At 44.3% G+C, this 16,070-nt stretch overlaps 1 protein-coding gene across 1 annotated transcript in view; it reads left to right on the top strand.

The window, feature by feature from the left end:
* LOC310878927 (protein kinase C-binding protein NELL1-like) overlaps positions 1-16,070 on the top strand; it is a gene marked incomplete at both ends in the record, with an annotated part of 351,954 nt that overhangs the window by 24,020 nt on the left and 311,864 nt on the right. Inside the window, one exon of the mRNA XM_083793343.1 lies at positions 8,338-8,488. Within this exon, the coding sequence (XP_083649469.1) occupies positions 8,338-8,488 (151 nt within the window). The remainder of the gene's footprint in view (positions 1-8,337; positions 8,489-16,070) is intronic.

Below are 16,070 nucleotides of genomic sequence, written 5' to 3'. Positions count from 1 at the left end.
AAACACACACATACACCCCCCCACACACACACATACACCCCCCCCATACACACACATACCCCCCCTCCACACACACACACACACACACACACACACACACACACTAACACATATATACCACACACACACACACCCCCCCACCCCCCACACCCACACGCACACACACATACACCCCCCCCCCCCCCCCCCCCCCACACACACACACGCAATGCTTCAGCGTGAGACTCTGCTGTGTCCAGTAAATGTGCTTCCCAGTGACATGCAAGGTCTTGTTACACGTTAATGTGTCCAGTTGGTGGCCACTGCCTGCTGCTGAACACTGCCCTTGTTCCACTTTCTGTCCTCCAGATAACCTTCAGAGCAACACCGTGGTACTGGTAGTCTGTAGTGGATTTGTCTGCTTTATGTGCCATTTGTTGTGTCGAGAGCTGTGTTACCGCCCTGTCAACTTCCCCTGCTGTATCCACCACAGTTACAGTTATTGTCAAACATCTACTGTAACTGTTGCTTCTATGCTCTGTGTGAGAAACCAGAAAGAGAAAATGAAAAATGGGTTACAAAATCGTGGGATAAAAAAATATATATATAAAAAAAACATTGTTTTTGTAGTAATAATAGGGGTAATAATGATATCTCAAATGTAATAATAATAATTTCTGAGTATCCAAAGATGCTTTACAAGGGGGACATGAGAAATCAAAAACAACTTTATTAGGGGAAAAACACTAAGAAATTAAATAAATTAAATACCCGGGGAAAGCAATATTGAAGGTTTGGATGGTGGATGGGTTGGGGGGGGGGCTTGGTGCAGCAAATATGTGACATGACCATAAGAAAACCTCTGTGTTTCTTCCATGGACATACAGTAACAGCCATAACAGATTTTACATTTTAGTTGGCCATAACCGTTTAGTTAGAAACCATGTCATCTGGACGGATCCTTGAACTCTTACTGGGAGTTGGAATAACGTTAGCTCTGATCCATAGTGTTAGAAGGAGGAAAGTAGGCTTTCAACATATTTTTTTGTGCTAAAAAACAAGGAGCTGCACAGCCTGCACTTCCGAGGGTGTGAGGGGAAAGGATCAAATTAAGTACCATAGAACTCCTCCTGAGTCCTAACTACGCTATGGACCAGAGCTACTGTTGACGCTAGCTTCCAGGCTAGGCTCGGTGCAACCATAGACTGTAAAAAATATGGACAAAGCGTTCCCCGGGTCTAACATGAACGTAAAATGAAGCCTGTCAGTCCTTGAATTGTAAGTCGCCATCTTTCTAGATCCGTTTGGGCCCAGCTGGCCCATTGGCTGGCCCAGACAACGAGGTGGGACTTCCCCCCTTCTTCTTAGTTGGTTTTTATTTTGACTCGAGTGGGTGGGGAATCCCGATCATAGACTGTAACGGTAGCCACGCCCCTCAGAACATGCGCGACTTTATGGTCATTTTCTTTATAAATGGGACCATAATTTTCCAAAAAGAATATTATGACATTAGAAATGAGACTTTAAACTAGTGACTGGAAGCAAAAAGTATTCATGACCATGTTTATTAAGGTAATACAGTCTAGGTGAAGTTGGGCCCAAATACATGGACTTCTATGGGGCTATGGGTTTTTTTGGGCCCAATGACAGCGCCACAACAGGCCATTATATGAACTATCAGGAAATCCCGATTTCCTTGTGGCTTCACAAAATATCTGTCTGACTGCAACATGTTTCGCATCGATAGCCTTTTAAATCCTATTTCCAATCCACGGGGACAAGCAAAGTGATCTCAGCGGCTTCCCCCGGTCTGGTGAACTGTCTGGTAACAGTGATGTAACTAGGTTTCCAATGTAATGAGTCCCAGGATGCAGGGATGGTCTTGTAGATGAGTCCCAGGGACATTTGATGAGTCCCACTTCAGCGACGTTGTCGGTCACATTTTGTCATTTTTACAAATTGCAGCATAAACTATCATTTCATTTTTGATTGTTATAATGTGGTTATATTCATGTAGAAATGTATGAAAGAAGTGAATACAATTCCAAATCTGAAAACTTTAATATTTGCAAAGATGTTTGCAACAACAGTGCAAAGTATGCAAACAGAACAACACAACAGTGCAACGTATGCAGAACAGTAAATAATATAATGGCACCAAAATAATGTAAAATATATAAATAATAATAATAATGTGGTGCAATCAGTGAGCTAAAGTATGGTGCATTTAATGCACTGCAGCACAGCTCATTTAAAGTGACTCATTGTCTGTTTGCAGAAGCAGTCATGGAGGAGGTAGGCTGTGCACAAGTAGAGGCAGCAGGTATGGGAACGGGGTTATCAACATCATCAATGTTGATGTCATTAGCAGTTGACTTGGGTTTGGGTTTAGGTTTGGAAAATAGCGTTGCTGATATTTTCTGCTGCCCTGCAGTTGGCTTTGGAAATTTCTTTGGTGCCATTTTAATGTGTGGTGGCACAACACACACGCAACAGAAACAACAATACCGGCGTGTCACTGTTATTGTGAATCGGGTCTGCTTGTCACGCTAAAACATGTTCCCCTAAATATTTCTGTCGGAGGCAGCGCGGTTTAGTTGAGAGAGTTGCGACATCTCCGTTCACTGCTTATTCGTGGGGCTGCTAAACGGCTCTAGTCTACTCTAGAGGCTGCGCTCGGAGCGCTCCGCTCCCCGGTCAGAGCTCGCCTGAGCAACATGGCGGCGCGCTGTGTTGACAATGTAGTTACAACAAATTAGTGGTTCTACAACGATTTCTACATGGATTTTATTTTTTATAACATAGGATGAGGTCGGATGTGGGCATACAAAATGATCGTTTCCGTAGATTATTGTTTTACCGCATTTTTTCCCCCCGCAATTTCTTTTTAGTGAGAGTACAGTAGTGCATCCCATGGACGCACAGGTTGATGGTCTATTGCGTCCCAAAACTATAAAGTGCGTTTTTGGACGCAAAACGCACCCTAGTTACATCACTGGGTGTTGTTGTCTGAAGAGGACACTCCACTCAGTGCACTGGGTGGTGCGCAGGTCCGTTTGAAACTCGTCCAGTGACGACGTTCCGCTGTGAAAAAAATTGTGCGATTAACCCTCTAATGGCCAAGTGGCCAACCTTAATAACATCTTATTGTGCCTTAGGCCAGCTTTGGCTGACTTTTTGAATGACAATAGAATAATGTGCGATATGACCACAATGTCACGAAATATCTCATTTTAAAGCTGCACGTCTCTAGTTTACACAGAAAAAATGAATATGTTCCTAGCATGTTCCATCGTTTACTTATAAGCATTTTAGTACACCTTGGTTTGACTTATCACTGAAACCAAGGTCTACTAAAAAGCTTATAAGTAAACGATGGAACAAGCTATAATCATAATTATTTTTTCATTGTAAAGTAGTGACTTGGAGCTATAAAATGAGACATTTCGTGACATTGTGGTCATATCTCACATTTTTCGATTGCCATTCAAAAAGTCGCCAAATCTGGCCAATGCTGGCCAATGCCCCATTTCTTAATTCGTCATTTTAATGCAATAAGAGGGATCAGCGATCTAAATAAAATACATCACGTTTTACTTTCATTTTCAAATTAATACCCAGAAGTGCCACCAGATGGCGGGAACGTTCCATTATTCTGATTTTGGCAAAAGTATCAAATCTGGCTAAATCACTTCCTGTGAAACGGAGGTAAACAAAGGAGGCTACTATGACCACTAGCACATAGCTTAGCAATCCGGACAGCCAAGCTAACATTAGCTTTTTTATAACTTAGTCAAATTAAGCTTAAAAACGACCAGGAACATCCCAAAATATCAACATTTCTGCCGCGGATCACATAGAGACGGCGCGCGTGCACGATAGTGCACGATCGCGCGGGTTTCGGCCGGTTTTTGGTAGATTACATAAAAATAATTAAAAAAATGTCAAACAATTGCAATATTTTGTTATAAAAAGACGTACTGACAGGGCAGTACGTCTACTACGCAGATAACGTCATTGGCCACGAGGGATTTGTTGATTTAACACGTCAATTAACATGGCAGTCTATGGGCCTGACGTGCTCTTGGCCACAAGGGGGTTAAAATGTAAAAAACATTGACGCGGTAATTTTTCTGTAGTTAATTGATCTCAATTAACGCGTTAAAGCCCGGCCCTACTTTTTAGCCATTTTCTGCCGAATATGTTCTGCGGCCGAATATTCGGTGCATCACTAAGAAATAGTGTATTTTCTATCTAGACATACTACTTAATCATCTGAAGCTATTTATCTTTTCTCTGGTCGACACAGAGGGGTGGATAATACAGTCTCATGGGTCCCCAATTTTAGTGGGAAGAAGTTCACTTAAAACTTGTAGACAACATCAATCATCATAGATGGTAGAACCACATGAGAGCAACTCGCTAAGTTTGGAAGTGCTGCATTATTTATGGCATGAGAAGTGGAAAAATATGATGTTGGTTATCAAATAGCTGAGTGGGAACATGCCACCTCATTTTTAATGGATCCCCTTTAGTATTTATCCCAGAGTTATTCTTATCTCTCCAGCATCACTAAGCATGGGGAGAGACGGTGACCGCAGAGAGGCAGTGCATTGTCAAGTTATCTGTGACACCGCTGCTGTCACAAGCTGAATTTGTCGCAGCATAAATTGGTTCCAATGAGCTAGAACATGACTGTGAAGTAAAATATGTTTTCTTAATTAGCCTAAATCAGCAAAGCAGAAAAACACAAATTAATGAAAAAGCCCACTGAACAGCCTAGGCTTGTTGTAGGGCTGACCTTCGATTACGTTTTTGATGATCGACGCTTCGATATAAATTTGTTTCGATCTTCGACGCTTCGAAACCCAACGGGTAAGCCTTAAACGATAAGCCTTTAGGGCTGACCAATGAACTATAGGCTTAAAATAAAACAGCGATATAGCTGCAGAAGATAGAGAGGAGCGCATATTGGATTGGTCTTTTATTTAACAATTAAACAGCGCCTGAAACAGGCATTACCTCTCCATCAAATAAAAATATATATAATCCAAACTCCTCTGTCAATTGTAAACGAACGGTAACATGAATGAACTCTTCAAGCCTGACACTTAACCACGGTTAATTTGATTGATCATAAAGTTAATGTGACTGTGAGTGTGCGTATGGGAAAAAATATATAAACTTCGCAGATTATAGATCACTTGGAATTATAACAATCTGTTGAGTATTGCCTGAATAATGCCACTAGTGAAATCCCATTTTTATCGACATGCGATGCCGATGGAGAAATCCCACATAGTTAAATTACCTCATAGACATGCTACATGCGCTGTTGGTCGATGAAGAATTATAATCCAAGGTTTGTCAATCATATTATGGTTTATGGTTGAAAGTAAACCATAATAAGTAAACTTTAAGAAGAGATCTGCAGTCATTGTGCTGCAGACAGTGCAGAGCGCATGAGAGCAGCTCCGCTTGCTAATTGAGTTGACATTTGCGCAACTTCACTGCATGGCATTACAGTAATTAGTTATTTGCCAGCACCTGCTCCAATATAGGCCTAAATCAAACTTTATTTATATAGCACATTTAAAACAATAAAAGCTGACCAAAGTGCTGTAGGCCTACAGGCTGAAACAAGTGGAGCATCACCATCGGCGCACAAAAAAAAAACATAATTAAAAGAAAAAACACAGGCAAATAGGCTACATAATTACAATAATACGATCAGGTGCAATTAAATGCCAAAGACAAAAGGTGTTTTGGTCTGGGTCTGTAGGAGCTGCTCTGCTGCATGGGAGTTCACAGTGATGGAACAGGTCAGTCTTCAGACAAGAAAAAAAAAAGATATCGCTGGCAACGGCAAAATCAATTCTCCGCATGGCCAAAATAAATCTATAGGCCTAGTTTCATTTGTGCCATTATACTCAGCCAATATGCACAACGCAGCGCATGAGATTGCAGATCTTTGAATTTTCGGTGCGCGCACTCACCATGTGAATCCAAGCAGGTCCTCACAAGTATAATGTAGCCTACACCGCCAGGCTCCACAAGGTTCTCAGCGCAATGGCGCGTCGATAAAAGTTGAGATTTTATAGTGGCATTATTTAGGCAATACTCAACAGATTGTTATAATTCCATGTGATCTATAATCTGTGAAGTTTATATTTTCATTTGGGTGTAAGTAATGTTTTTATATGACTTATAAAACATGGTAGCCTATATTTAATATCCACTGAGCTGTGGTGCGCTTTTAACACGGGGAAAGAGGAGGCGTTGCGAGGTGCTGCGAGGCGCAAGCATGGCTCGCGGACCAAATGGGGCCGTCTCGCGGACCAAAAGCGGCCGCTTTTTTTTAATGACTATTCGATTAAAAATTTAAAAATCGATTCCCATGCGTATCGATTGAACGTCGATTAATCGATTTTTTTGGGTCAGCCCTAGCTTGTTGTTTGAGAAAGTACTGTACACGTTTTGGGTCTTCACGGGGGGAAGCATGGTGCTGGCGTCTTGGGTCTTCACGGGGGGAAGCATGGTGCTGACGTCTTGGGTCTTCACGGGGAAGCATGGTGCTGACGTCTTGGGTCTTCACGGGGGGAAGCATGGTGCTGACGTCTTGGGTCATCACGGGGAAGCATGGTGCTGACGTCTTGGGTCTTCACGGGTGGAAGCATGGTGCTGACGTCTTGGGTCATCACGGGGAAGCATGGTGCTGACGTCTTGGGTCTTCACAGGGGGAAGCATGGTGCTGACGTCTTGGGTCTTCACGGGGAAGCATGGTGCTGACGTCTTGGGTCTTCACTGGGAAGCATGGTGCTGACGTCTTGGGTCTTCACGGGGAAGCATGGTGCTGACGTCTTGGGTCTTCACGGGGAAGCATGGTGCTGACGTCTTGGGTCTTCACGGTGGGAAGCATGGTGCTGACGTCTTGGGTCTTCACAGGGAAGCATGGTGCTGACGTCTTGGGTCTTCACAGGGAAGCATGGTGCTGACGTCTTGGGTCTTCACGGGGGGAAGCATGGTGCTGACGTCTTGGGTCTTCACAGGGAAGCATGGTGCTGACGTCTTGGGTCTTCACGGGGAAGCATGGTGCTGACGTCTTGGGTCTTCACGGGGAAGCATGGTGCTGACGTCTTGGGTCTTCACGGGGGGAAGCATGGTGCTGACGTCTTGGGTCTTCACGGGGGGAAGCATGGTGCTGACGTCTTGGGTCTTCACGGGGGGAAGCATGGTGCTGACGTCTTGGGTCTTCACGGGGGGAAGCATGTTGCTGACGTCTTGGGTCTTCACGGGGGGAAGCATGGTGCTGACGTCTTGGGTCTTCACGGTGGGAAGCATGGTGCTGACGTCTTGGGTCTTCACGGGGAAGCATGGTGCTGACGTCTTGGGTCTTCACGGGGAAGCATGGTGCTGACGTTGTGGATCTTCACGGGGAAGCATGGTGCTGACATGTTCCCTTGCAGACCTCCTGGTTTGAAGGCGTGATCCATTAATGGACTCTGTAGTCGGTATAGGCTCTCGTCAGCCAGCCACTGTGTGTGTGTGTGTGTGTGTGTGTGGGGGGGGGGGGGGGGGGGGGGGGTGGGTCAGTGGAATGTCACTTCACTGACTGGGAGTGTGACAGCAGGGAGGCCGAGTCCAAGGGCAGACAGGCCACTGTTTCCCTGGGGATAATTAAATGCCCTCACACTGAGGCGGGCAAGTGGCCCACTCCTCTGTCTTACAGCTGGACGCACTGGACCAGGTGTCCCACTCAGTGCCTGGCCTTTGTGCTCGGGGCACAGATAACATGCATATTGATCAAAATACACACATGCATGCTTGGACCCGTGCGTCAAAACATACATGTGTGTATTTTGAGCAATATGCATGTTATCTACACACGCACGCACGCACGCACGCACACACACAGGTACAGCGGAAGAGGCCGCTGTACCTTTCCTCTGCAGTTGTGGCACAGAGCCATGTAGTGAGTGCATTGCCGTGGGGAGTGTGGACACGCGCGTCACACGCACAGGAAATATAACCATGCAAGTACACATACACACGCACTAGCACAGTATGTGCATTGATCTACATGTCTCTTGAACTATGTTGGTGACAGCATTTTAAAAGTAGGTTATCATTACATAAACTGCCAGCATGCTGAGAAAAGGATTTATGGTGTTAAATATGCGTGTTCACCCGGTGTCTCATCACATGTCAACACTTCTGCCGGCTCAGGCAAGTCACCAGCTTAGAGGCTTGACGGCATATCGCCCGACGCCCTGCATACTCGGCTTAACGTGACCTCCTGATTCGCTTTAAAATTCTTATGTCTTGTTCTTGTCGTTTCTCCTCCTCTGGCTTCTGCAGATGTGGGGAGAGCTGTGCACGCTCCAGCACACATCACAGAGAAGGTTGTGGAGGTGTTTAGGAGTAAAAATGAGTTCACCTTCTTGGCCTCCATCCAGCAGAAGTCGGCCACGTCGGGAGTCATATTCTCCATCCACGAGTCGGAACACAGGTAACGCATCTAATATTTTTTATTTTATTGAAGCCAGTCTCATGCCTGAGTCCATCTGCAGGTGAATTTTCAGAGTCCAAAACATATCGCTGTCGTGTCCAGTGTCCAGTCCAAATGTGAGCAACTGTACCTACTGTTTAAAGCCACTGGCCGCTTGACTTTTCGCTGACGAGAAAACCCTCGTCCCATTGCCACGGTCGACATGCTGTGTTAATCTCGTCTCGCTGTCACTCGCTTTTAGTTTTGACTAACTCAAGCGCAAAGCAAAGCTACTGCTGCGTTGTGCAGAAGAGCCATTGAAGTTATATAAAGTAAATGCGCAACGAAATCCGGACGTCGGATCACGTTACTGGGGGTTTGCTAGTGTCTGATAGCGTTACATCAGTATAAGACTCACAGACTTGCGAAGAAAACTCACAGGGGGAAGAAAACTGAGCGCTTGAGCGCTGTTCATGCAGCCTGGAGTTCAGTGGAGTGGGACAGGTTGAGAGTTGAGAGCTTGTAGATCGGTCTGTTTTTGCAGTGCCGGTGTCAGGGTAACAAAATAAGAAATTACAGGCAGAGATGAAGTGAAGTTAAACAGCCAAGCAGCAGCTACGCTACGCTACGCTACGCTATGCTAACATCACCTCCACCATGGCTGGTGTTGTGTTTAGCAGCTAAGCCTTAGCTTATTGCAATGCTATAGCATTCTCACTGTGCGGTCTCACGGTGCGGGCACTGTGGGCTGCTGCTTGGGCAGGAGAGGGGTTTCTACAGGCGGCTGCTATGACCACATTGATTCTGTGCAACATGACAACCCCCATTCACTTGAAACCTGACACCTGGTGTGTGTGCTGGGCTCCTGGCCGCTCTGCAGGCTACAGCACGCAGCCAGCAGTGAGCCTGAGCACCTCGGCGAGCGTTGCTGCCGCTTCCGTCGGTAAACATAAAAATACGGTTCGGGTGGTTTCAATAAATTACACCGGTTTACTAGATGAAACCGGATCGTACCAGTTGAACCGAAAACCGTCACATCCTTAGCTCATACCCCTTAGCTATCATTACAAACAGTTACATGTGCTCAGCGATGCGATACAAACTCACAAATGATTTACAATAGCCGGGATCACCATGGACAGCGCTCGAAGCTTTAGAGATACAGAGCTTTGGAAATCCTGTTCTAATGGAGGCTCAATGGAGCTGGATTTAAAAATCCCATAGCTGGTGGGGACGGAGGCTCTCCATAGTAACCGGAGCAGTGCTAAAATGTAAATTGACGGTCGCCACTTTCATATATGGAGTATACGGTTGTCTACGGACATTTACGTAGTTAGTACCTTTTTAGCTTTATGATTATAAATGTAGGAAAAGTTAAATATATGACATTTAAAATGGAAAAAGGCAAGGTCCAGCCTCATCCAAATACCATGCAAGATTATTTATTTTAGCTAAAATAAATTATAAATAAAATGCTTCTGGCTAAACCTCCTAACTCCATTGGATCCTCAAGCTGTCCGTCAAACCACCTAACTCCAACTATGGAGAGGGTATTTCCATCATTATTGTAATAAAGTAAAAATAAATCAAAATAAAACATTAATTGTCCAAAACCTCCTAACCTCCTGGAGCTGCATTTGGGTAAAGTGATGATAATATCAGAACACATTGCGCCAGGCGCGGAGAAACTGGGGGGGGGCTGTCAGATGATCGATGGACGATTTTTTACAGTCACTCACGACAGATACCCGCATTATCTTTCAGGGCGCTACAAATCTATCTACACATCCTGTAAGTTCACTTACAACTAGTATTGACTAATCATTACAAGTATAGTGTCGCAGAGAGACCCGGAAAATAAATCCCTGTTCATTTTCCTCATAGACTTTTCAGAAAGTATTTATTTAAAGACGTTTACGCCGCGGACAAAGCCAATTGTCGTGACAAATCATGACAATAAACACAATGTTTTGGACCGAACAAAGAATTAGAAAGTAGAAAAAAACGGCAGGTTACAACACTTTTTTTGTTGTTTTTCTTCTTAGTAATTATTTTTTGGTCCAAAATATTGTGTTTGTTGTCAATATTTGTCACGACTCGAGTTGGCTTCGTACGACGCTTAAAAGGTCTTTAAATAAATAAGTTTTGAATAGCCTATGGAGCAAAGGAATGGAGAATCATTTCCTGGGCCACTCGTCGTTCTGAAAGGGGGCAGGACTGCGACGCTCTATAGCTCTTATTTTGAAGAGTAAGAGGAAGTCGATCTGTTTCACTCCCAACGCTCCTAAAGCGGCAGCACCTGTCAATCATTAGTAGGCTAATCACTCGTGAAAAGTGCATGTGCGGAGTTCCACAACAGACTTTTTCTCTAAATCCCTTGTTGCTTGTGTGCGTCACTCAGCAATAACAGAAAACAAAGATGTCTCTCTCTCTCTCTCTCTCTCTCTGAGACTGTGACACAATATAATAATATATAGCATAAATAATAGGCATAATATAACACTTTCCCTCTATCTGTGACTGTGATCAGCTCCTCACACACACATAACTCCTCTCTCGTGCATGCACGCCTGCTAAATCTCAGCAACTCTTTGGGTAAATGTGGGGTTGTTGGGAGTCAGGTTCGGCGAGGCCCGATCGTGCAGTACTTTGGCGTGGTGTTTGTCACCTGGACTTGTCTCATAGTCACACCAGTGTGCCTCTGCACACAGTTAGTTAGTTACTGCACACAAGGGAACCACTGGAATAAATGCAGAGGACACTTTCCAGATACTGTAGTCAACTATCAGTGAAACGCTCCGTTTCCCTTTCCCCAAACCTGAATGTGTAATGTCTCTGGAGATGTGGGTTGTCTTTAAATGAGCACAATGAGCTGTCCCATAACAGACACACAATAACCCGTCGGTCGGTCTCCTTGCTTGGCCTAATTTGACCTTTGAGTATCATTGTGTGCACATCGATAACGTCCTACCTAGAGATGCGCCGATCGATCGGCCACCGATCATGATCGGCCGATCATGCCTGTATCGGATCGGATCGGATTCTCAAAATAAATCAAAATTGCCGATCAAAATGCCCGATCAAAACAGACAGTGGGACAGTGGCAAGTCTCCTTTAAGGGGGCGCCTGTTTTTGCAGCTCCGGTCGCTGTTGAGAGCTTGTAGATCCGTCTGTTTGTAGCGCAGCTGCGCAGCCAGGGAAAAAATAAGAAATAAGTTACGGGAGGCATACTATCATCCGACGGAGCAATGCTCCGAGGTGCGCTGCGGGTCGGGATTGGGTTGCGGTTAGGTTTAGGTGTCTGCCCCGGGGGAGGTTAGGGTTAGGGTGAGGGAGGAGGTAGGTTGTCGTTCGGACCAATGCTCCGTCGGATGAAAGTACTGCACTCATAAGTTACAGGTGGAGATGAAGTGAAGTTGGAACGGACAAGCAGATGCTTGTTAGCTTGAAGCTAACATCACAACCACTGGGCAGGCTACATGTTGCTGTGGCTACCACAGCAACATGTAGCCTAGCCTGCCCAGTGGCCAAGTCTCCTCCTCGCCGCAGAAGTCTTGCCTCCCCGCGCCGTTGGAGGCTGGGAGTGCCGGCGGCTCCATGCTGCTGCTGATCTCAAGGCTCTCAAGGCATCGCGCGTCCTGCCTGTTTCTGCAGCGCAGTTCGCTACGCGTTGAGAGCTTGTAGATCTGTCTATTTTTGCAGCGCTGGTGTCGGGGTTCGTTCACGTTGTCAATAAAAAAATTAATTAGATTAAAGGCGGAGATGAAGTTCAATCAGTGCTTAGATTACACGCTAATCTAAGTGCTTAGATTACACGCTAATCTAAGCACTAAACTAACGATCAGCGAGCCTATACAGTATACAAGTGCTAACACTAGCAGCCTGCTTTTTATTTTAGTCTCTACAGTGAAATGTTCAGTTGTCTGTGTCCGTGCACTGAACATGTACGGTATTTATTATTATTATATTTTTGTATTTGATGAAAGAAGAAAGCTACAGTTTACTCTCCAAGTTGTCTCTAAGACAGTGGTTCCCAAACCTTTTCACGTCAAGGACCCCCAAATTGACACTGATCAGCCCACGGACCCCCATTTGAAAAGATATGCCAGGGACCCCCATAAGAAGATTGTAGCAGTGATTCTCAAATTTCTCCACCAGTTTAATTTCAAGGACCCCCAGTTTGACTACGAACCCCCATTTCATGCCACTTCTATCTCTGAGACCCCAATTCATATTGTAAAATCAATGTTAAGTGTTAACCCAAACGGGTCCATTTGGTTCCAAACTATCCTTTTAGCTGGGGACCCCCTGGAACTCCCTCAAGGACCCCTGGGGGTCCACGGACCCCACTTTGGGAACCACTGCATTTTGAGTCTCTACAGTTTACTCTGTAACCTCCAAGTTGTCTCTAAGAGAGTCTAGAGTGAAATATTGCACGTTGCCTCAGCTTGCAAAAAAACTTTCTCATCTCCTAATTTTTATACTTACAATGTCAATGATGTGTAAGAAGAGTACAGTAGAAAATACAGTAAGTATATATGCTACACAATGGAAAAAAATATGGATTTCACGACGCTGTGATCGGTATCGGCAATATCGGTATCGGCCTATACTGTTTCCAGTGATCGGTGATCGGTGATCGGCCCCAAAAAACCTGATCGGAGCATCTCTAGTCCTACCTCTTCAAATGGATTTGAATGGATTGCATATTTTGTCCTTCTACTGCTCTTTGTACAGCAAAGAGCACGACATACTTTACACTGTGTTAAACCACACAAATATATGGCGTTATTTATAAAAGGGCAGGCTGCAATGCATTGATTTTCACTCTCTCCTCTGAAGGTGAAAGTGTTGTGGAGTGTTGTGGAGGTTAGCGCAGTTATGTGTGTGTGTGTGTGTGTGGCCCCTGCTGAGTACTTTCAGTGACCTTGACATTTCTCACTTCACTTAACTCCACGTGTTGCTCTCTCTTTTTCTTGATCTCTCTTTCTCTCTGTGTCTCTTGTGCACAGTTGCGCACACACATCCTCTCGTTACCTGCGGGCCTAATTGTTGCACAGCAGGCTGGCCAAACAACAGTGTGTCTAAATGGAGCCAACTGACTGTAATCTCCTCCTCCAGGCTCGAAGACAGAATGACACGCTACGCGCAGCATATTGAGCTCTCTGGAGCAAATGTACTGTAGCATTAAAGGCCGTTCAAGGCCAATAGGCTGTTATTGTGACTTTCATATTAGGACCCCACCTCGGAACTGCGTTATTTTTTCACAGTAGACAGATAAAATCCTTATAAGTACTGTAACAAATGTTTTCAGCTTTAATTTGTGCACATTCATGAAACGGAGCAATCCAAACTTCCATTTTAAACAGGCACATTGTCCCATTGACTTATAATGGGAAAATGCAAAAACTCACATTCAAGCATTTCTTTCCTCAGAAACTTTAAGGGCTAAAGTTACAACACTTGGAGGGGTGGTTCATAATAATTTCAAAAACGAATTACAATATAATTACATCAGCCGGCCTCATGGTGGCACTATAACAGCTCACATTACGTTTCGCCCTATAACTCTTGAACCGTAGGTCGTAAAATTAAAATCTCCTTTTCCCTGGATTCCTTGGCTCATGACGCATCTCCCGATACGGTATTGGCCACTACCTCACAACTACGTTATTCAAATATGATCATCTGGCCATCATTGTTAGTGCAGGTACCCTCACATCCCCATATTGTGAATTTTCACCATGCTGTCTCACTGGCAGCCTCTGATGGACAGCTCACTTCTTATTGCCAATGACAGTTGCTTGCCATCACCACTTGACACTTTAACCAATGACAGTCTGGGTGTGTCCCAAGCCCTCACCCAGTTCACAACCCTCACTTTCAGTAGTGAACAGCTCCAGCCCCAGGCAGCCATGCGTTCTTGACAAATGTACACCTTGGTTCTGTATGTACTTTCTTTGCCATGTGTTGATTATTCTGAGCTACATTTCTCATTTACAATATCTAACTTGGTTACACCGTTTAACAGCTTGTTATTTTCCTCTGGTTTTGGTAGAACGATCATGCTGTGTACAATACACTACATTCATTTGTACCATTTTGTTTGCTTTATCAAACCATGGTGAATGGAAATAATTAAATCAGTGAAACTTGGGTGGTCAGCTCTATATGCAGAACAACTAAACACAGTAATATATTGATACACATATTGAGGTGCAACAGACTCCATGCAGCTTTACAGCATTTGCAGCACCCACTACATGAACTTTTACAGCCACAGTGGAGGAGGATAGCGCAAGCTTTTCGGTCATCTGTAGGATGGGTCCAGTAAGGTTCCCAAGTCTCAGTCGTGGGTTCCCAGTACCAGCCCAACATATTGAAATCTAGGATATTTTGTTGGATGTATGTTGCCTGATTACAATTGAAGCTGGTCTGCAGCACAGTAGTGCCATTTTACATGCTCAGTCAGTGGGAGGAACGTCCTAGAGACCTAGAAGTACCATTTTGTCTAGCATCAAATGTTGGATGAGTGAGAACTTTCTCAAGCTAAATGAGGACAAGACAGAAGTTCTCATAATCGGCTCTAGTGAGCAGAAAGAATCAATATTAAGCAGACTTGGCAACCTGACTGTAGACAGTAACAGTACAGTAAAGAACCTGGGGGTTATTATTGATTCCGAATTGAATTTTAATTCACACATTAATCATGTTACCAAGATTGCCTTTTTTCACCTTAGAAATATTGCACGAATCAGAGCCTATGTGTCCTTGGACGATGCAAAAACGCTAATCCACGCCTTTGTTTTCTCTCGGCTTGATTACTGCAATGCACTTTTTTCAGGACTGCCTAAGAAAACAACTGACAGATTACAACTTGTCCAAAATGCAGCAGCCAGAGTTTTAACTAGAACTAAGATGAGAGAACATATTACTCCAGTTTTGGCATCACTGCACTGGCTTCCGGTTGTTTTTAGGATTGATTTTAAAATTCTTTTACTTGTCTATAAAGCCCTCAATGGTCTCGCACCTTCCTACCTACATGACTGCTTGCCTAAATATGTCCCAAACCGCTCGCTAAGGTCTTCCACTGCTGGCCTGCTCGCTTTGCCTAAAAAAATGGCAACTAAAAAATACGGGGAAGCAGCTTTTTGCTTCTACGGGCCATCGGCATGGAACAAGCTCCCTCTGTACCTTCGTCAGGCAGCCTCTGTAGACATTTTTAAAGCTCAGCTCAAGACCCACTTCTACAACATTGCCTTTAAGTGATCTTATATTTTGTGTTATTCATGTCCTCACTGTATTGCATTACTGCTTGTTTTTTAATGTCGTTGCCTTGCTTTTCTTTTATGCTTTGCTTTTATTTTATTCTCCATTGTTCTGTAAAGCACTTTGAGCTGCATTTGATGTCATGAAAGGTGCTATACAAATAAAGTTTTATTATTATTATTATTATTATTTGAGAAAGGCTTTGAGTATGGCTTCCATTTCCCATAGTCAGGGAAAACTGATGTCAAACAAATGGTAGCAAGTCCCTTGAGAAACTTCCTCCTACATAAGCTACATTGATTCATCATGTCAAAAGGCCACTACATCCCACATG

Source organism: Protomyctophum parallelum (assembly GCF_964188405.1).
Source record: "Protomyctophum parallelum genome assembly, chromosome: 2".
Classification (NCBI taxonomy): domain Eukaryota; kingdom Metazoa; phylum Chordata; class Actinopteri; order Myctophiformes; family Myctophidae; genus Protomyctophum; species Protomyctophum parallelum.
Note: the sequence above shows the minus strand (reverse complement) of the source record. Positions and strands in the feature narration are given on the sequence as shown.